Source organism: Alternaria ethzedia (assembly GCF_023757985.1).
Source record: "Alternaria ethzedia strain BMP 0044 chromosome Unknown scaffold_11, whole genome shotgun sequence".
In the NCBI taxonomy this organism is placed as follows: Eukaryota; Fungi; Ascomycota; class Dothideomycetes; order Pleosporales; family Pleosporaceae; genus Alternaria; species Alternaria ethzedia.
In genome coordinates this window covers 194,601-216,445 of record NW_026056204.1, presented here as the reverse complement: position 1 = coordinate 216,445, position 21,845 = coordinate 194,601, and the positions used below count along the sequence as shown (strand labels likewise).

Here is a 21,845-nt window from a genome sequence, read left to right as displayed (position 1 = left end):
CTTCCAAACCACTCGCTCTGGTATAACAAAAACTAAACAGGCAGGACAAGCACCACCCAACGCCAAAGGCAAGACTACCGCGTGGCATGACTGTCATCCTTTCTCTTAAACATGAACAAGCAAGGCGTCAAGAAACATGACGCCGGGAACGCTGAAGCTATCTACTGAGACACAAAAGAAATCATATGCGTAGAGCATGTAATATCCGAAACGTCAATCGAGCTGGACCCCCTAGCGTTGCCATGGACCACGGTCCTGCGGATGCCGTACTCCGCTCGTCCAGTCCATAGGTCCTGTAGGTGGCCGAGGGTCGTGGATTGATCCTGGCCCTGAACTGGGTTGTGGTGGCGGTGGACCCCTCATATCTTGTCTTCCTCGCATGATGCTGTCCCTGTAGTGCGCATCTCGTGCATCTCGTTCGCGCATCTCACGTTCTCTCGAGTTTTGTTCAGCTTCTCTTCGCATATGCTCTTCTCGATTCATCGCTGCCTGGTGTTGAGCTTGAGCTTGGGCTTGCTCCTCGCGGATACGGTCTGTCATGCTGCGATCACGAGGATTGCGCATGAAGTGATGTTGTGGTTCCTCGGGAGGGCGCTGACCATAAAGAGAGTGGTTTGCTACTCCGAGAGACGAGTGCGGAGGATGCTGCAAAGGTGGAGGCTGGCCGTGCTCCGGCCTAGAAAGCGGAGTCTGTGAGCGTTGCGAGAGGTATCCCCGATCTTGGGGTTGGTACCGCAGATCTTCGTGCATTGGAGGACCTGGCGCACGTAGCGCGGGGTTGGAAAGCTGTTCACGTAGATAATCGGCCCTTTGAGACAACTCACGGCTGGTGTCGCGATCCGAGTGACGAGGATCAAAATCGTGGGCCTCACGAGGATCGCGAGGACGATAAGGCTCCGTCAGTCTACTCAACCCTTGAAAAGGGTGGGCTGGATGCTCGTTGGGCGTTTGTGGGTTCGAGTACGATAGGTTTGCGTTTGAGGCCTGCGAATGGTCGTTGCGTCCGGATGAGTCCCTCTGCTGCTGTGCTATGTGGCTTGTCGACAGGTGCGGACTGGGCCGCATCCCCATAGGTCCAGGTGGCGGGACACCACTGCCCGGCGGATCAACTTGGGCGTATGGGTTCGGTTGCAGAATCTGCGATGATGCACTCAGTGCTTGCGCATGCTGTGCTGCAGTGGTGCTCGGAACACCATGTCGAGGCAACGACCCAGGCGGCCCACTCACGCTCGACGTGCGCGAATGCGGGTTTGGAGAGTTGTTGAAGCCGGCAAGAGGTGGCGGTGTCGGATTTTGACGTGGAGTGTTATGCTGGGAGAAGACAGAACGATGATTGCTGAACATCCTATCGTTGACATTGGGCGGCTGAGGCAGGCCAGTCGGTGTTGAAGAAAGCGACGTGATTTGTGGAGTCTGAGACAATCCTCGGTGGAACGGCTGCTGGGCTTGCCAAGTATCGCGCAGACTTGGCCTACTCACTGACGGCTTGTCCTCAGTCAAGTCGATTGGCCTGTTTGATGTTGCGTTTGCGAGTGAAGACTGCTGAGCATACGAGGCTGGACGGGTATAAGGAGATTGAGCAGCCATAGAATCTTCGTAGAGCGGACGTCTTGACGATGACGAGTAGCTTTGCGTCGTGGGAGGAGGAGGCGCGATTGGTGCTGATTGCAGAGGTGTAGAGGTATGCGACGGCGGACCTTGTTCGCTTGGCTTCTTACGTCTGGGCTCCTCAGGATCGGTGTCATTCAGTAAGGACATCAAGTTAGACTTGCGTGGTTCGACAGCCGGCTTTGTTACTGCAGGTGGAGGTGTGTTTTGCATAGGTGGTGGGCCGCGCTGAGGATGCTGTAGTTGAGTGTGAAGCATCGCTTGGGGTTGAGCTGGGGGAAGGCTGACTGGAGGAGGATTCCTAGGCTCTTCTTTGACAGGCGGTGTAAGAATGGTCGACCGTGGCGGCAGCTGTTGCGCACTGTGGCTAGTACTATGACTCGGAGAATACACATCGGCCACCGTTTGGCTGAGCGATTGCGCTTGCGATGAGTGTCGAGAGTGCGAGAACGGCAACGGACGGTGTTCTGGTGATCTCAGCCCAGAGTTCGAACGTACTGGCGGCATGATCGGCGGTGCACCACCGGGAGCAAAAGGTCTATGCTGTGACATCTCCTGTGAGATGCGACGTGTGTGTTCATGAAACCGGCGCTGAGCCTCCTGCTCCTGCTGAACTTCAGGTCTACCCGCAACGTCTCGCTCCTGAAAGTGAAGTCCACGATAGAGAGGCGAGTGGTGTTGCTCTTGAACGCGAGGCTGTGGAGGCGCATGTTGTTGCAATGGCCGGTGTGCCTGTTGGTTGCCGGCAGGTTGTGAAGGTGGCCGGGACTCGAAACGTGGAGGTAGGTCTTCGGAAAAGTATCCAGCTCGTGGCCCTTGCGGCTGCGACTTATGCTGCGACATGGAGTGTTGGTGATGATGCTGCGGCGGTGCACGCTGAGGGGGAGCGGGCGGCGACTGCTGTGGTGGTATCGAGGGTACAGACGCCAGGCTAGTCTCTGGTAGGGCAGAATATCCGGGCGGAGGCACCATGGGCTTGCTCTGCACAGGTGCTTGGGCGATAGTGGAGAATCTCGAAGAAGGAGTTGAATGCGGAGGAGATAATTTTGGGTGCACAAGCGGGTTCGGAGGCGGAGACCCATGTTCAGGCGTAGGTGCGATGGGGCGGATAGGTCCCGCTTGTGTGCTCTCGTATCGTCTCTTCGGTGCTGGAGTCGGTGTTGGCGGTGGACCTAGATCATCACCTCGTTCCCTTCGAGCATCTGCCTCTTTTGCTGTCTGCTCCAAGTCTAGTTTGCCACTTTCGACAAGACGCAGATACTGGTTCTTGATCATAGTGTGCGTCTTGGTGCCCATATGGTTTGCAATTGCAATCCAGTCCGTGCCAAAGTGTGCAACATTCTTATCGAAGTCTTGTAACTCGGAGACGGACCAGTAGCTGGATGGGCCAGGTCTCGCACCAGCCTGTGTCTTCGGTCGATCCATAAGACTGCCAGGCAGGCCAGAAAGCTGCTGCAGATCTCCGGCCAGCATCATCTGATCCTCCATAGGGATAAGTGGCATGGGTATTGGCATATCATTCATGGGCCGCTTGCCAAGGTCGTCCTCCATCTTGACTCCCATGTTCTTGTCCTTACGATCGACCTTGACAGGTGAGCCTATAGGAACGGCCGCGAGTGGCGTGTTCTTCGCCTTCCGGCCAACCTTGTCCTTCGCCGGTTTTCCACGCCGCATGGCCTTTTCTTGCGTGTCGTCGGCGTCGGTTTGCCTGCGTGCTCGGCCTGGTATGGGCATTCCTGTGATCGGGTCGAACTCAGTTTCGGTTGGGCCAAATTTGGGTGCCGCATGGCGTCGAGGTCGCCCAGTCTCAGTAACTGGTAAGGGCAAACCGTCCTCTCCTGGTCCTTCGGGTCGGTCCATGTTGGCGATAGCTCCACGACCACGACCAACGGCTCCACCACGCTTCCTGGGAGCCCGAGCTTTGCGGAGTTTACCCTTGTATTCTCTGCCCCATTTCGTAGCATAGTAATGATTGATACAATCCTTGTAGGTACGTTCGGTTCCAACTTCTTTGTAAAGAACTTCGGCCAGTTTACCCCACTTCTTTGCGTATTGATCCTTGTAGTTATGTACCATGACCCTGTGTTCCTCGGGGGTGAAGTCATCCTCTGGCGGCTCATAGTGAAACACAAAGATTCCTTGACCGGGTTCGCGTTGGAAGTTAGTGTCGATGAATCTTCTGCGCTGAGCCTCTGCCTCGGTAAGTTCCAATGGTAGATCGGCCTCCTTCTCCGGATCAGCCATGGCTTTGCGTGGCTCTTTGTCTTTCTTCCCTAGCTTTTCCTCTTCGGCAGTCTTCAAAGACTCTTTGATGACAGCTTCCAAATCAAGCTCAGTAGCCCATCGACTCGCATGGCTCCTCCGGCCTGTAGGAGCAAGCGACCCATCCAGAATCCCTGTCATCGCAGCATTTTGTACATCGGGAGTGACAGCCTTCAGTGTTGGTTCGGCTGACGGCTGTCTATCCTGATCGTCATGATCGCGCTCTTCGTCCAAGGGACGGATAGACACACGCCACGCTCTATACGCAGCTGCGTATCGTTCGAGAATCTGATCAGTGTTAAGCTCAGGCTCGATGCTCTTGCGTAGTTTGCTTCGAATGGCGTTCATGATATCGTCAGATAGGTTTGGTCGGTCTTGCCCAATGTCCGATAGAGGCGTTGGCGGGCCTGAGCCTAGATAGGGCAACAAACTGAGGTCGGGTAAGGTTTCCTGCTCTGCAGAGGTCTCACGTCGTAGACGAAGCGCCATCGTTGCGGGTGCAGCCGACCTCTCTTCAGTCTCCTCTTTGTCTTCCATCTCGACATCCTCGGACTCTTCCGCCTTAGGTGTCGGTAAATCTGCCGTGATACTCTCTGGAGCGGGTTGAGTAGTGGTTGGTTCCAGAGGACGTGCTTGCACAGGTGAAAGATGTGACTCTTCCTGCTCCTGGGGAAAGGGTGTGCTTGTCTCTTCGACGGACACCACATCTGGCTGTGTCTGAGGAAGATGCTCGACATTGAGGCATGACAGCAGAACAATCTCCTGCAAGGGAGTTGTAGCGCGCAAATGCGGAGCACTCAGATCGACCCGTTTGGCCTCTAGACGTGCTCGCTCTCGGTTGTATTTCGCCTCAGACTCAGCGAAGTCATCCTCGTCAAGATCAAGATCGTCGTCAGAGTCTTGCAGAGCTTCCGGGGCGGACGACGCAGCCGACATGGGAGGCTTGGCCATTCGAGGTGACGCTTCTGCCATGACGACATCAGAGTGTCGCCTAGTCTCGATCGGAGTAGGTTTAGGTGGGGGAACTAAAGGACGCTCTGCGGATACCGCACGTTCTCTCGGTCTTTCGATGTCGGTTTGAATGCGTGAAAATGATGGCGATACTGATTTTGCTTGCGAATTACGCTGAATCTGTGCAGCAGAGACGCTATGCTCGAGTCGAGGGGCTTTAGGGGCCGTACCGAACTGTCGTTCACGATCCTCAGCTGGAAATTCGCGTTTGGTTGGCACCGACGGTCGGCTCGAATTAAATCCAGGCCGTACCCATTGCATGCTCTTAGGACCGCCGCTCAATGGGCCTCTAGCGGGAGGAAAGCCAGGCCTGTCCGATTGCGGATAGGATGAAAGTGGCCTAGGAGCCATCGGAGTGCGGTCAGCTTTGGGGCCCGTAGGTATATTCGCTGGTAAGCTTTGCGGGGATGTGTTGATCGTAGAGCCTCCTCCGCCACCATTACGCGGACCAAACCCTGAAGGATTCGCACTGGGAGACGCATCTCGAGGAGTGTACTGTGGTAGAGTTGCCCTTGAGAACGATGGAGATACGTTGACTCGTGCCGCTTGAGGAGCTGTAGGTGGTGCACGCGGTCGTGCAGCAGGGCCTTGTGGAGGCGACTTTGCAACACCCGATGGCGCAGTAGGAGCGGTCAGTGGAGCTGATGGTGCCATGGTGGGAACTTTAGGGGGCGCAGCCATCTGGGGCGAGATCGGGACCTTGGCAGTCACATTGTCTGAGACTGGTACATCAGTGGCCTGAGATGGAGCAACGGTAGGAGGAATAGAAGGTGGTTCCATACGTGTTGGAGCCGGATGGGACACTCTGCTCTCTTGCTTTGGTACCTCTCCAAGCAGCGGACGATCCGGCGCCCGATCAGCTTTTGGCCCAGTGGGTGGTAGTGTCGAGAGGCCTGGGGGAATGGTTGCCTTTGGTGCAGTCGGGATTACTGCCGCCTTCACAGGAGTAACAGGAGCAGCAGGTGTAGCAGGACCGACAGAGGTGTTAGTAGTAGAAGCAGGAGTAGGCTGAGCAGGCTTCGGTGGTGCTACTGTCGCAGCGCTTGGCTTGTTGTCAGAGATGGGCGCCCTCCAAACATTGGACCCACCGAAGGCTGGAATGGAAGCAGGAGGCGATGAAGCACGCGGAGCGTACCTCTCCCTGGACGCTTCAGCGCGGCTCGCCAGGAGAGCCTCGTCTTTCCCTGGCTCCCGCCGAGGATCCTTGGCAGAGAGAGGATCGATAGCAACAGAAGATCGTCTTGAGTAAGTATCTCCCTGAGGCCCTAGCCTGTCGGACGGAGAGGCATGGTGAGCTGAATGCGGGGTTGGTCCCGTAGGCGTACCAGGTAGATGCCTCAGATCAGAAGGGCCCGGGCCTCGGTGTGTGTCCAACGCCCGTAGTCCTGGTTTCGCAGCACCTGCTGGGCCGATGTAGGAGTCGTACTCTCTGGGGAACCTTCGATCGTCACGTTCTCTCCTATCGAAATCGCGGTCTTCCCGAATGTCTCGCTCCTGGCGCCTTGGGGGTGTCCGACTCCGCGGCCGATATGTCCGTTCCGGAATGCGATCACGTGAGTCGTGGTGTCTTTCCCGGTCGTCGTTGTGGAAATTTCGACCGCGCCCAGAAAATCCGCCTCGTCCTCGGCCAATGCCTCCGCCACGATACGATGAAGCTGTACCGGGGAGTGGGGGGTCAGAGTAGGTGGAACCAGCGGAAGGGGGGCCGTCTCGTGAGTTTCGTCGTGCGCGATTGACATCCAAATCTCGCGGTACAAAGTCCCTCTGATCGCGCGGATCTCTTGAGTCCCGGATAGGTGAGCGCCTTGGTGGGGTCGGCCGTCGCTCGCGCCGATCAAAGTCGCGGTCTCGGTCACGATCTGCCCTCCAGGAATTTTGGGAGTTGTGCGGAAACCCAGGACCGCTGCTTAATGGTGGCGCAGTACGTAGTGGTGTAGCTTCACCTCGGCCAGCAAATCCTCGGCTTCTATCATCGCGTGGCGCTGCAGATGCACTTGATGGTGGACCCACTGGCGGGCCACGTGGCGCATCGGAAAGAGATTTTGGACCTTTCGGAACTTCTCTTGAGAAGCCGCCAGGCTCTGCATTTGGTCTAAAGGTTTCGTTACCCCTTGGAGGGTAACCGCTACTAAAGTTGGATGGTCTTCGATCTCGATCCCGGTAGGGCGGCGATCTGTCGCGGGGATATCTGCCGTTTTCCGGATACCGTGAAGCAGACATGTTGGTGGTTGCTTACTGTACAAAGAACTTGCGACTGCGGCATGGGCACAGGTAAAGGTCGTATGTCAAAGCGGATTGGAAATCTCGGTCGTAAGAGCAGGCCCGGATCGCGTGCAGTGGTCGTAGCAAACGGATGGTGCAGAAAAGAAAAAGGGTTCCTTTGATGTACCGTCGTGTGTAATCTCAAGAGTGATCGCGCGATTGGCCGGCGAATTGTTGTGTCCCAGGTTGACGTCAACCACAGGGTGTCAGTCGAGGTTCGTGTTTGCAAGCCGTGGTAGACGAGGCGCTAGCGGCAAGGCCCGTGCTTCGAAACCAGGGAATTAGGGAAAGCGCCAAACCCCGATCCGTGGTGGAACAGGTGCAGCTGCTCGGCGCCGGGAGCTGAGATTCGATCTGCTATTGTCGCCTTTACGCCCAAAACGCCCGTTTCGTGCCGTAAACGCGTCAAACTGGCCCTGGAGGTCAGGCAAAGTCGTCTGGAGATACTGGAGAGTGTGAGAAGCGCGCAGCGGTCAACAAAGGCAGTCTGGCGCCGTGTTGAAGATGCTCTGCAGCCCGTTGACGTGGCGCTGGGTCTCTTTGTGAGGGAGGCCTGGGCACGTGAGGCAGCACCTTGTCGATGCTGGGAACGAAGAATGGAGTGGCTCTTTAGCCAGGCTGTGCGCCGCTGGGCCGTGGCAGCATAGTGTCGTGGAGAGGGTCGTTGTCGCAAGGTAGGTGTGATGATGAGAAAGGGAACGTCGAGGAGACCAGAACACGAACGAAGCACTGACACACCCAGCCATGACGGATGCCTGCAAGTCAAAATGGACGCCCCGGCTGGCCTGCAACGGCCTAGCGAGGGGAATCCATCCAGACATGACAGCCGGCCTCTGATTGGTCCGCAGTTGGACATTTCGATTATCTGCAGGGGTGGGCAGCCGCTGGTTTTGCTTCAGATTCCAGCCCTGGCTCCACTAGGGGATTTGGTGACGATCCCAGCCCGGGCCCCTTCACCAACACGGACAGACACCGCTGCACGGCAGATGCTGGACACGATGCACGCCTGGAGGACTGGCGGGAGTATTGTGCGATGATGCGACACCGTGGCCCTCCCACACGTTGATGGCAAAAGGGCTGGCAGTCTCCTTAGCTGGATCGACCCGAGAACTAGCCTCACACGAGCAGGGATTAGACTGCCATGCCTTAGCTCCAATCCACGGGTGCCCAGGTGTGGGGGCTTCTTTTTCCTCAAAATCTGCCGCCGCACCGACTCACAAATAGCACAGTACGAGAGTTGCAACCGTCCAGAGTACGCCGAGTAGCCCGACGACGCGCCAGAACATCGCGACAGCGCCGCTGCAGCGACTGCCCAACCGAGAGTGCCCACTGCCATGGCTAGCAACTCTTCGGCCCCTACCGGCGCCACTGATGCAGTCTTGAAGCCATCCGAGCCCGTGCCTGAGGGTGCGCAAGAGGTGCAGGGCATCGACTTCAACCAGTATGCGTCGCGCAGCATCACCGTCGAGGAGCTGGTGGGCGGCTATGCCAACATGGGCTTCCAGGCGACTTCGGTGGGAGAGGCTGTACGCATCATCAACGATATGGTGAGTTGCTTCTGCCCGGAATATCCGAATGCGCGTGCTGCGCCGCTGCGGCGTGTCAGCGTCAAGTGCGGAGACAGCACTTGCGTATGCCGGGAATCTCCCGTCCGTGCGCAGTCCCGAAAGGCGAAACATTTAGCCTGATTTGGCGACGCGACACCACCACCGCATCGAGAAGCTTGGGTTCGCTGCTAACAGATGACAGCGCGCATGGAGAGACCCTGAGACCAAGGAGCCCACGACGATATTCCTTGGGTACACGTCAAACCTGATATCCTCGGGTCTGCGCGAGACGCTGCGGTACCTGGTCCAGCACAAACACGTTTCTGCCATTGTGACGACGGCAGGCGGCGTCGAAGAGGACTTCATCAAATGCCTCGCGCCGACATACCTCGGCGCTTTCTCCACTCCCGGCGCTGGACTGCGCCAAAAGGGCATGAACCGCATCGGCAATCTCGTCGTGCCTAACAGCAACTACTGCGCGTTCGAGGACTGGGTCGTGCCAATCCTGGACAAGATGCTGGAGGAGCAGGAAGCGAGCAAGAAAACGGACGAGCCATTGTACTGGACGCCTAGCAAGGTCATCCACCGTCTAGGTAAGGAGATCAATGACGAGCGATCGGTCTACTACTGGGCGTGGAAGAACGACATCCCCGTCTTCTGCCCAGCGCTGACAGACGGAAGCCTGGGCGACATGCTGTACTTCCACACATTCAAGTCATCACCAGAGCAGCTGCGCGTCGATATTGTAGAGGACATTAGAAGGATAAACACAATCGCCGTGAGAGCGAAGAGGACGGGCATGATTGTCCTGGGCGGAGGACTGGTGAAGCATCACATCGCCAATGCGAACCTGATGCGCAACGGAGCCGACAGCGCGGTGTACATCAACACTGCGCAGGAATTTGACGGGAGTGATGCAGGCGCACGGCCAGACGAGGCTGTCAGCTGGGGAAAGATTAAGCTAGACGGAGATAGCGTGAAGGTGTACGCAGAGGCGACGGTGGTGTTTCCGCTCATTGTTGCGGCCACTTTCGCACGGGTCCAAAGGTCGCAAGGGCAATAACAACAGGCGCTATACGCCATGCAGCACTCCAATAGCTCGTGCAATAAAGACCATGTTGTTGATTGACCGGAATAAGTGGGCTGGCATGTAAGGACGACTGCTGTATGGAGCAACGTTGTTGGTGCGGAGAGCGGACGCAGGGAAGGCGCGGACGGGCCCACCTTCCCCACTAGTCTCAAAGCTCTAGCGTGACTGCCTAGCCGGTCACTGTGGAGGTTAATCGATAAGGGAGCTGAGAGCTCTGTGATGACGACGAATGCGCCTTGTCCGCGCAGCCTTGTGCGATGAGTCAACCTCTGGAGCGCGTCGTCGGAGAGGCTGTAAAGGGCGCAGAGCCTCCAGGTTGAAGGCGCTGACGCCAAAGCTCCTTCGATTCGGGATAGCGCAGCGCGTGGGCCAGCCGATTCCCAGGTAGCTTTACCGCCTCACTCTGTACCTCTGTTGGCAATCGTGCCGCATGCTGGTAGGCTGCAGCCTTGTCAAGCTCCAGCCACGCCCAGGTTATCTTTCCTTCTTCTCCAACTCCAATTTCTACAGTCTCGAGCCATATCTCCAGAAGCACACGTCGGTTGCTCATCGTATCCATACACCCTCGTCGACGCGATAACGCTACTAGCCTGCTGCACTCACCGATAAAAGCAACACACCACTGTCGTGCAGCCTCGTGCATATCTCCTCTCACTCATCTCTCCATTTGTACTTTTACCCAGCTTTACCTGCACTCCCGCCCGTCAAACGCCCGCTCTCCACTTTCACATGCGCCTCTACCGCTGCAGCAAACATGAGCGTCAGCGTAGAGCCACCACTGCACTTTAGCCAGCAGCTCTCCAGCCCGCCACACTCACCAAACCCCGTACTCCATGCGCAGACGCCAGCTTCTCCTCCACCACCGCCGCCACCGCCTGCAGCCGAATCGAACATGAGCACCTCCACTTCCGCCAACACAATGCCTTCTACAGGCCAAAACCACGATCGGGGCGATGCAGATATGCAAGATGGAGATGAGCCCACCCATCGCGATGCTTCTACGAACACCATCGCTGTCGATATCTCGGCTATAGATGAGGACGCTATGGACGTTACACCGGATGCCGAGACGGAGCCGTTACCACAGAACAGCCCGGCTGAAGCACAAGAAGCTACTATTACTTCACCCACATCGCCTGCGCCAGAGCAAACGGTATGGCAATATCTTCTACTGGCTTGTATTTGCACCAGTGCTAACCTACCTCAGACAGCGACTATCATTCCCATAGAGCCTCCTCCACCCGTAGACCTCGACGCACTACCTCCCCCTGTTGATCCAAGCACACAGCCCCCGCCTCCGCCGCCACCAGTCGACCCCCCTCGCTCTGATTCAGGATCCGACGACGACGACGACGATGGCCTCCCGCCGTGGCACGCTCTTCCAGAAGACTTGTCATCGCCTGACGAGGACGAAGTGAAGATGATCGAGGAGAGGGGTGAACACAGTGCTCTAGATCACGAATACTGGGAGAGCGAGGCGTTTAAACCTTTAGATCACCCGGAGTATACCGCTGGTGAAGCAGGACGTATCCACTGGGCAATCGATGCGTATAATGGAACCCAGGAAAAGCCGAACCATGAAGTGCTTATGAAGTCTGATGTCGTCACGATTGGGGGCCACCAATGGCAGATCAAGTTTTATCCTAAGGGGAACGATTCAGATTATCTAAGCGTCTATCTCGAATGCTTGAGCGTTCAGGACTCGAAGGACGACAACAATGAGGACGCGCGCAAAGACATGCCTGGCGAAGAGGCTTCTGAGCCAAGTGGAGAGAAGAAGGCAGACGAAGGTATGGTAATGTCCGAACATGCGCCAGCAGACGACCCGACAGGCGTATCGCTTCAGCATGAGCCGTCTACGCAAGAGCGCAGTGAAAGCACGAAGTCGGAAGACGTCCAGGCACCAACCGCATCAGTCGTCTCTCAACACTCGCCTCTTCCGCTTCTTGGATCGAAACAAATGCCCAAGCGGAATAGCGTTGCCGCGCAGATATCGGTCGTTCTCTACAACCCAACAGAGCCTCGCGTGAACTACTCGCGGAATGCTTTACATCGCTTTTGCAATGGATCTCCTGATTGGGGCTGGACTCGTTTTCACGGACCGCACTACGATATATCTCGCCGTCAGCATGGTCAGCGCATGGCGCTTCTTCGTGACGACAATCTTGCGTTCACTGCCTACATTCGGGTCGTGGAAGACCAGACGGATTGTTTATGGGAGCATCCCATTCGTGAGAATCCGTGGGACAGCTTCGCAATGACGGGCCTGCAAGCTCTTATGCTTTCACCTGGTGGGAACATGATGTCTGCAATTGCCTCGTGGATGCTGTTCAAGCCCTTTCGAAACTTGTTGTACAGTATCGTCGTTGCGGACCCTCGCAATGAGCCTTTCACTCGGCCGAAGCCACTCATTAGCGCTTTGCAGCAAGTCCTATACTCGCTTCGCACTCAAGTCGAGCCTGGAGCTGGTTCAGTTGCTCTTGATGGCATTCTGGATGCACTAGAGTGGTACCGCATACACGATGGCCTCCACAAGTTGGATGTGATAGAGACTTGGGAAGTCTTGCGCCTAAAGCTCGAAGAAGAACTTCAAGGGACACCTCAGGCCGCCCAGCTAAATGCTATATGTGGACCAAAGCGCGACTATTCCCTCGGTAGACCCAGCTACCGCGTACCTGTGGAAGGTGTGGAGAGTATGCAGCGCGCTGTCAACGAATCGGCTGATTTCACTACACCTGGACAGCCTCTTCCAGAGTTGTTGACAATCGAGCTGGACCGGCACAAATTCGACAGCGCGAAGACTCGTTCACACATCAAGGTGCTGAACAAAGTCACCCTTGACGACCGGATATCAGTTGGTGACACTCCCTACACACTGTATGGGTTTGTTGTGCATAAGCAAACACTTCAGTCCTATATATACCAGCCTATTCTTCGACCCGAAGGCCCTGGTTCACGATGGTATATCTACAGTGATAGCAAAGACGAGAGCCAAGTCAAATGTCTTCCCAAGCGCGAGGCAGTCGATGCACACGAAGGCAAACCGAGTAGTACTCAGGTTACTGGCAACGACGCCGTGGCGTACATTGCCATGTATGTGCGAGACGATGTAGCTCAATCGGTATTCGTATCAGACGCCAAATCCGAGCAGTGGGATGTCCCGGAGTGGCTCAAGCTGGAAGTAGAGGCCAAGAAGAACCAATCTTCTCTTCCTCGAATGCCATCATTACCAACGCACGAGCCGAACTCTGCGACAGATGAAGAGAAGGCAGAGAAGGTCACAGCGCAGCCACCCAAGACACTCGATTTTCGCGTCGTTGATTCACGAGTATACCTAGGGCACGAAGGTCCAGGTATATTTGACTTCTTTGATGCGAAGTGGGAAGGTTCAGAGCTCATTCACAAGTTGACGCTATCAAGCAATGACGGATGCAAAGAAATTCGCCAAAAGTTGTCCGGCCTTTTGAAGAACGTCAAGGACCCACGACAGATAAAGTTTTGGTTTCTAGATCCCACGCAAGGATCTCTGGACCGACCAAACCTCCTCGGTACCGGACTCATTGAGTTTTCAGCCGGTAGCTACAGCCCGCACATAGATGCCAAAGAGTGGACTCTGGAGTCGCCAGATTACCGGAGCATCTGGGTACACGTCATCGACTTCGAGAAGCTGCCTGAGCTCCCCAAAGAGGAGAAAGAGGCTCCACAGGCTCCATCGCTCCAGGCGGGTGAAGTTGCGGCAGATATCATCCAAGTCGTCGAGACTATAATCGAACCTTCCAGCACCCCGCCGCCACCACCACCACCACAGATGACTTCACATTCGGAGGATACGCCTATGAGCGACCCTGATGAGCCCGCTGTTGCACCTTCAGAACAACGCAACGATACTGCTATGCTGGAAGTGGAGTCAACTCCCGCCGTTGATCCACCGGCTGTTGATGTTGTAGTCCCAGGTGCCGGTCCTAGCGACACCGAGATGGGTGGCACACAAGAGGATATGCTGCTGCCACCACCTCCACCTCCCCCGGTTGATACACCTGCGGAACCTCTACAACCACCCCCACCAGTGCGCAACCCCACTCCTGAACCACCTCCAGATGAGATTTATTTCTTTCTCAAATTCTGGAACGCGGAAAAGCAAGCCCTAGAAGCTCGTGGATCGCATACTACGCTTAAGTCTGCTAGATTGGATGACACGATCGTAGCATTGCTTGAAATTCCAACGGAAGACAAGAAGAAGATGGAGATGTGGGAGGAGGACGAGCTGACTAACACGCGATCACTGAAGCATCGCCGTACCTTTGCGCAAGTGGATCTACACAACGCGAGTATCATCATCGTTTCGCTACCGCTCTCGGCTGAGAAACGTAACGAACTCGCCGCTCGCGCTGCCCTGGCAGATCCTCAATCCTACCTCCAGTTCCGCGCTTTCGCTCGTAACTTCCCACACAAGTTACAAGGCCACTTCACCTACGACTATTTCTCGAGCGAGTACTACAAAGGCGAAGTTGTGAATGGCTATCCTCATGGCCATGGTACTAAAATCTACCACTCTGGCGCTACATATAGCGGCTCCTTCCGCCTAGCCCAACGCTACGGTCATGGTCTATACACCTTCCAGAACGGCGACACTTACGATGGTGACTGGGTCGACAACCAGCAACACGGTACCGGAACTTATGTCGAGGCCGCCAGTGGCAACACATATGTAGGCGGGTGGCAGAACGACAAGAAGTTCGGCGAAGGTGTTACGCACTGGAAGAACGCTCAAGAGTCGGAGAAACTCTGCAGGATCTGCTGGGAAGGAGACGCCGAAGCTGCCTTTTATGACTGCGGTCATGTGGTTGCTTGTCTGCCGTGCGCACGGGAAGTGCAGACTTGCCCCGTCTGCAGGAAGCGGGTCTTGAGCTCTATAAAGTTGTACTATGCGGCCTAGTCTCGTAAGGGCATTACTCTCGTTCAGCGATGCACGCCGAACTAGGGAAAAACTGAACAGCCTGGAGCCTACGTTGACGTTGGGTCACCTGCTTTGCAAGGTTTTGGGTCAATGTAGTCTGCAGACCTGTGCAGTTTTTTTCTTGTATGAGGTGGATGTATACACAGGATGTACGGTATGGGAATGGGGGTCAAGGAGTTTTTATGCTTAGAATGAGACATGGGTGGGTCAGGCCCGCATGGGCTACACATGGATAGGCGTTTAGGTGGAAACGGGTTAGGCGTTCACTTCTTCTTTTGATAGTATATTACCCCAATCCGAAGGAAAATTCTGAACCACGCACCATTATAACAGATGACAGTGGTAAACAAGCTTGAAGTCTCCACTTCCTTGAGATCTTCTACCTTTTTAGTTTTGTGGTGATGTAGACCGCAGCGTACCAGTTTAGCATCTTCCTAGGGTGCTTTTGGACGTGGTAGTTGCGACATGGTTTTGTGGTTATCAGCACATGCAGTTCGCATCATAATTTTGTTCGTTGTCATTTGTTGGTTGGGCGGCATGGCGCATATAGCGGAAGGCATATGGATACCAAAAATAATCATTTTCGTTCGATCTCGTCTGTTCTGACAGCACCTGATACATTTTGCGCAAGGCTAATATCTGCATGTCTAGAGTGTGTAGTGCGTCCTTTCGCACTGCAATCTCTAGCGTGAACGAGCCGACCTGTCCACTTCGTCCCTGCCCAGTCGTCAGCGTTCCTCACCCTCCCATTCAAATGTTCATACACTGCATTCTCTAGCGCTGACCAGCTGTGCTTCCATCCCGTGTCAGCAGTGAGAGCCTGAGACTTCGGGCTTACCATCTCAACGCGTGGTGCACTGCAATTCTTAGCGTGGATGAGATGTACGGACTGTGGCTGTGCTTGCACAGCCACTCGATGGCGCCTTCCTCGTCATCTCGAAGGACGTCATGTTTGAGGTGGGGTATACCGGGATCGTCCAATCAACGAGCGTGCGTATCAGTAGACCCATGCTTTATTTTCAAAAAAGTTGCACTGCAATTCTTAGCGTAGATGAGTTCTTCCGAGTGTTGTTGTGTTAAGGACTTTGCAGCCGCTATCTTGCAATATCGCTACATGTATGGAATGTCCTTGATCTCAGTCGAAATAATTTCCGTACTCGCCATTCTCATATGCTTGTAAATCTTCAAACCTACTACCTGGTGTAGTGCCACAGTAAACGTACACAACAACGTTACGATTCTTCATCTCTATTTCGTTGTTAACTGCCGAAATTGCCCACGATAGTGATTTTGTACATACTCGGATTCGTATACGCAGGAAGACACCACTGGCCGTTGTTCCGAAATTTCGGGAGAATTGCTTCGAGCTCGTTCGGCATGACCGAAAGAGCTAGAAGTGCAAGGAAGATGGATAGATCACCCCTTAGGCCGCCATATCGCTGAGACGTGTCAAGCGGCCCATGATATCCGCCCGGTAATAGAAACCACGGCCAGTTGGAGCCACTTCGTTGGCACCTCAATGTCGGGTGATCTCCACGTGAATGGAGGCTGGACGAGAAATCCTTATTATTATGAAGGAAGCTGAGAGCATGCCATTCTCCATCAAACTTTCCAGTCGAGCCTGTCGCATCTGGATTCGATAAAGTCAGCGTAGTCACTATAACACTGACAGCAGATTTATGCTGACATTAAGGAATTCGAGCGTTGTAAATTGCACCATGATAAGGAGACACATTCTATGACTTCGAGAAATTTCCTTACCGCCTTGCGCTACATCAAAACCTTTCGAGCCGCTGCGAACAGAAGTTGTGCGAAAATGCCTAGACCCAGCAGGCAGCTCTGACATCCGATATAGGAGTGATCCGCACTTCCACCACATTCCCGAGATCCCCGGTCTGGATTGCGCGAAAGCTGGATTCCCTAATTCCGCCGTCGGTCGAAGTATGATGTCATCAATTCTGAACATGAATTGCAAGTCAGAAGCCGTATGCGTTGTCGGGGCTCCAATAAAGGGGTTCGTGAGGCCCGAACCGACGATAGAAGTTGGGTTAATCATTTCGGAAAACGGCTCTTCTCTCGAAGCTCCGACGATCTCTCTCCGCAGTCTCTTCAGCGCATTCCTCTGTCCCTCCCCATATATGAGGGGCATATGAATACCAAAAATTCCGAGCAAGGAGTATGCCATATCCTCTTCGCGCTTAGTGACGCGTTCGTATGCCCATGAAAATCGTTCTTCGATTGCGAAATCCGACAGTGGACTTCCACGTAGAGCTGCTTCAGCGATACCAGTACTCCATTGAATCTGCGGAAGTAGTATCATGCGATCTCCAAGCCGGTAGCCGTCCTGAGAGTAAAATTCGATCGATGCAGGGGCAAGAAGTTCCTGGAGTGTCCAGCCCCGGGTGAACCACCTGCTGCTTCGAAAGGCCAAGACCCATGCTGGCTCAGACTCCGTGTCCTGAGGCGTGACGGTTCCAACAGCAACATCGGCAAGATACACGTAGCAAGTGACCGCATTGTGGTACCATCGATACATGGAGTTGATCGCCTCACCGACCTCCTGGCTACTCTCCTGTTTGATGCAGCATGTATCGACCCAGAAAAAATGGATGCCGTCTCTTAGAGCTTGCTCTCCACAAAAGCGGACTTTGTGATAGCCTGCAGGTTTGCTCCTTGCGCGGTCTTTCTTGACATCCTTGAATGAGATCTCCTCGTCGTCAGCACCCCATGTATGCGATAAAATGGCGTATGGAGGAATGTCGTTTCCGAAATATTCGACGAGGCTGAGGTCGCCATTGCTGTTAATCTGAAGAAGACGCATTTGGACAAGGTAGTTGATGAGCGAGGCCTGACGCACCGGACCAAAGATGGTGTCGCAAAGCGCTGCCTGTCGGTGAATGTGGTGCAGTCAAATGTCGCGTATACCTAGGCATTGCTGTCAGCCGTGATGGTGTGGGACGGCACAGAGGCACTGCGATGCCAAGGCCCGGTGACCGTGATCAGCCACCCAACATGGGTGATGGGTATCATTGGACGAGGAACAAGCACACTCCACCAATCGCGTCATACCGAGCCTCTCCATACATGTCAGCTCCCGATCGCGCAATGATGCTGCGAATAATCTGCCATTCGATGCGGCAACTGCTATGCATCAGAATGTTCGTGTCGAGTTGAGGTCAGCCCATGGATGGTATTTGCAGGGCCTGCTCATGTACCGCAGCTGATATCGCTGCCTACCTAGGTAGACTTTGGCTAGCGAACTGAGCGGCGGTCTGGTCCACAACCGCAATCCGAGTGGAACTAAGCGAAGCATCAACAACCATGGTTGCAAAACCCCCTAAGCCGGTACTCCGTCAGGCTCCTACTATAACGCTTCAATCCATCTCTCCATATGGATGGGACGTACTCTACAACAATGAGTCCTTCGCATAACGACATGGACCGTCTCGCATCAGCTCTGGACTCTACAATGATGGACACGGACCGTCTCGCATCAGCCCTGGACTCTACAACAATCGCATCAGCCCCGGACTCGACAACGGTTCAACACAGTCTATTATACTTGCGATTTCTCTCGTTCGTGAGAGCATCTTTTCGTCTAGGTCGTCGATCGGTTCAACACAGTTTGGGTAACTTCGGTGCATTGCCGCTGGAACTTCGAGAACAGATATGGCTCTACGTTCACGACAGCCCCATCGTCTACGCGGCACCAGTTTGCGACACGAAGCCTTTGCCACTTCTGTGCTGTTGCAAAGCGCTCCGGGAAGAGATCATATCCTCTATTACCAGGAGATGTGAGGTGAAAGCGAAATCGCTGGAGAGTCTAGCTTCACTCATGCCGAAAACGTCTGGAAGTCTTTCTACAACATCAGCAGGAAGTATCGTCGGAAAGATCTCAACACCGAGCAAGATCTACGTCGATTTATCGGCTCCGTTGGGGATACTTGCAGAATTGCCGAGACCGGGAAGACATGGCGACTCAATCAGATGTGAACGAGACGTGAATGATGGAGGATACACAATGCCTGATCTAGCGGGGGCTGGATTTGTCGGTCTCATAGAGTCCCGCCTTGAAGAGTGGCGTCAGATCTTCAGGGCTTCCACTATATCTCCAACCCAGAAGATGATTATCATTGGTCTCGGAGATGTGGGACAAAGTGGTCGCGTTTCTGGAACCTCCATCGTCCATGTATGCCACTTCGCGCGCTGGGCAGCTACCTTGATACAGTCAAAGAGCGAAGGAAACTGTCAGGTCGAGGTAGACGTGCCAGAGGCGTTAGTATTGCGGGTTATGAGACCGTCACCGTCATTGAAGCAGTACAAGAGGTAGAGCGCGTGCGAGTAGGTGGTAGTCGAAGACGAAAGCACCGAGAAGTCGCGACGCGAACAGTCTTTTGACCGAAAAGAAACAACCGAGTGCTTGCAAAGGAGTACTGAGTTTGAGACTATCAGCGTCAATTCAACATAATAGACGGATTTCGAGCAAGATATGAGAGATAGTGAATGCCGACGTCCACAGCAGCTTGGTTTTCATGGCCGTGTACGATCCAAAGCAGGCACCCTGCACATATGTATAACGGATAGAGCGACTCTTGTATTGACGAATTGGCTGTCCAAGCGCTTGTTCGTCTTGTCCACGTGTATACAGCCAATGTAAAGGCTTCGTGTTGTCTGTCAACGCGTTCGTAAGGCCCGGCGGTTGTGCTATGGCGCGGTCGAGTTTCGGGTATCGAGCGATTCGTTTGACCCAGGCGCTGGGCATATGCGACGAATTGACGCGTGCGAGGTTCGAGTGGCTCGCGAGAGCGCGAATGCCCAGGTGGTGTTGTGGGATCAGAATCGCGCGACCCGCCATGTGCTGCCGGGTCGGGATGTTCCGAGCACGCTAATATCGTTACGTCATGCGCTTCCCCGACCTCCTTTCACCTCCGTCAGGCGTAGCGTGAAGTTGCGCGTTCACACAAACCATCCAGCAACACGCTGGCAATATGCGTAGAGAAGTCTAGCTACCGAAAACCCCCTCTCAACCAGCTCGCACTACGGAGAGACTGTCGATATAGCCAAATGGTGGACGTGGAGCTTCTTTCTCAAAGGGCGACAATTGACGAAACACTTTGGACTATGGCAGTATACGAATGGTTACGAGATGCCTTTTCACGATGGTCTTCGCGTCGACCGTGATGGTTTAAGTGCCCGAACAGAGATGGACCTTTACCAGTGTTCTATCGGCCTTCCATCCCATATCCTTCCTTCTCAACCACCCAACGTTGCGACCTCTCTCACTATTGAAACATCGGTTACGACTTTCTTCTACCAACCGAGGTAAACGTGCGTTTGCGCACTCGCCGAGACCGACATTGCTTCATTGCCCGTTTGTTATTAACTTATACATGCTCTACCGTTACAGTAGCCTAGAAAGGTTCTTGACTTTACTGCGGGGTTCGGGAACACGCTATGGGGCGTATAAGAGAACCTTCTAACCGTATATTTGGCACTGCATCATATACTAACCACCGCTAGCATTAACTAACAGCTAAAATGGCCCCTTCAACCCGACTACGAGCTAGGCCGGACCGCCGTGTCAACTATGCTGAGCCCTCTGGCCCGATAGGTACCCGTAATAACCCTGTTCGTATCGAAGAAACCCCAGAGCCCGAAGCCGGCTCCCGAACCTCGCCTGCTCCTGCCACATCCGGCAGAAAGCGCGGTCGTAAGCTTCCTGTTCGCAAGAAAACTAGAGCTATCTCACCTGAAGCACCAGAGGCCTCTCTTGAGAAGGACTCCAAAGCTGTCGCTCGTGTCAAGGCTGGTGCTGTTGTTAAACCAAAAGCAGAGCCGAAGACACGCAAGAAGCTTCCGAAACCGAAGGAAAAAGAGCGACCGAAGAAGCAAGAGTGCTCAATCTGCGCAACAACCAAGGACACGTCTAGATCCTTCAAGGCCCCTAGTGATGCTTGCGAACATCTTCAGACTATCTGCAACTTATGTGTCGCAAAGATGCTCAAGACAAAGGTCGCCAATCGTCAGCTTAAAGACGCAGAGCTGAGTTGTCCGGTCAGCAAATGCGACTACTTGTTAGACTATGCAGCTCTTCAGGCCATAGTTAGTAAGGCAGCTTTCGAAGAGTAAGTCATTCACCAACAACACCATTGATCAATACGCTAACATATTCCAGCTACGATAAAGCCGTCACGAAGCATGCTCTGTCCAGTGGCGAATCCTACATAGCCTGCCTTTCTGCCAAGTGCGGTCGATACTTCTCCATCGAAGACTGCAAAAACACCAAAAGCAGCAAGCAGCGGGTCGCCTGCCCCTACTGCGAACACGAAATTTGCTTTAAGTGCAATCGCCCATGGACGTCGCATGGGAAAGGCGGGTGTGACCAGGCGAAGAAGGCGGAGGACGACTTGTCCAAGAGGGCTGTCAAGACTATGGGAGCCAAGCCATGCCCGAAATGCGGTATGAACATCCAGAAGCACGGTGGATGCGATCATATGACGTGTAAGTCCCGAATAAGCCCAAGAACAAGCCGAAATATGCGATACTAATGTACATTCTAGGCGAGCAATGTGGCCACAACTTCTGCTGGGTGTGTCTCGTTGAGTACACCAAAGACATCCGGCATCTCGACGACTGCCCACACGCGCGGGCTCACGTTGCTGTCGATCCCGGCAATTGGCTTCCTGAAGACTTGACTCTTGCACAGATCAACCGTCTTATCGCCGAAGCAGACGCTCGTCTCGATGCACCAGTAGAAGCTCCCGCACACGCACCCGCCCACGCTCCTCTTGTAATAGCCGCACCACCGCCACCAGCTGTTGCTTTCGGAGGCATGCTCAACCCTCTCAATTGGGGCGGAGGCGGAGGCGGAGGCGGCGCGAATGCAGGTGCGGCGGGTGCTAATCGTCACCCACCGGATGATGAGGAGGCTGAGGAGGACGAAGTAATGGAAGATGTACATGAACGACCTGCCCGGAGCCATAAACGACCGGCCCGGAGCCATGAACGCAGACGACGGGACGATGAGTTTTGATCAGCTAACGAAGCGGAGCAGAGACAGTCAGAGTCAAAACTACGTGCGGTTGAGCAGTACTAGCTTATTACGAAG

General features: G+C 54.5%; 4 protein-coding genes across 4 annotated transcripts; 3 read left to right on the top strand and 1 right to left on the bottom strand.

Moving 5' to 3' along the window:
- Positions 1 to 231: 231 nt before the first annotated feature.
- On the bottom strand, positions 232 to 5,661 carry J4E87_005322 (uncharacterized protein; the record flags this gene model as incomplete). The annotated part of the gene is made up of 1 exon (XM_049376935.1): positions 232 to 5,661. The coding sequence occupies one exon, from the start codon at positions 5,659 to 5,661 to the stop codon at positions 232 to 234; it is 5,430 nt and encodes a 1,809-aa protein (XP_049233160.1).
- A 2,816-nt stretch (positions 5,662 to 8,477) lies between these two features.
- Positions 8,478 to 9,753, top strand: DYS1 (Deoxyhypusine synthase; the record flags this gene model as incomplete). Its single annotated transcript, XM_049376934.1, has 2 exons — positions 8,478 to 8,690; positions 8,893 to 9,753. 2 exons carry the CDS (start codon positions 8,478 to 8,480, stop codon positions 9,751 to 9,753), a joined length of 1,074 nt encoding a protein of 357 aa, XP_049233159.1.
- Positions 9,754 to 10,534: 781 nt separating this feature from the next.
- J4E87_005320 (uncharacterized protein) lies at positions 10,535 to 14,716 on the top strand (the record flags this gene model as incomplete). Its single annotated transcript, XM_049376933.1, has 2 exons — positions 10,535 to 10,933; positions 10,988 to 14,716. 2 exons carry the CDS (start codon positions 10,535 to 10,537, stop codon positions 14,714 to 14,716), a joined length of 4,128 nt encoding a protein of 1,375 aa, XP_049233158.1.
- Positions 14,717 to 20,275: 5,559 nt separating this feature from the next.
- On the top strand, positions 20,276 to 21,770 carry J4E87_005319 (uncharacterized protein; the record flags this gene model as incomplete). Its single annotated transcript, XM_049376932.1, has 3 exons — positions 20,276 to 20,862; positions 20,913 to 21,238; positions 21,298 to 21,770. The coding sequence occupies 3 exons, from the start codon at positions 20,276 to 20,278 to the stop codon at positions 21,768 to 21,770; spliced, it is 1,386 nt and encodes a 461-aa protein (XP_049233157.1).
- Between the last annotated feature and the right edge of the window lie 75 nt (positions 21,771 to 21,845).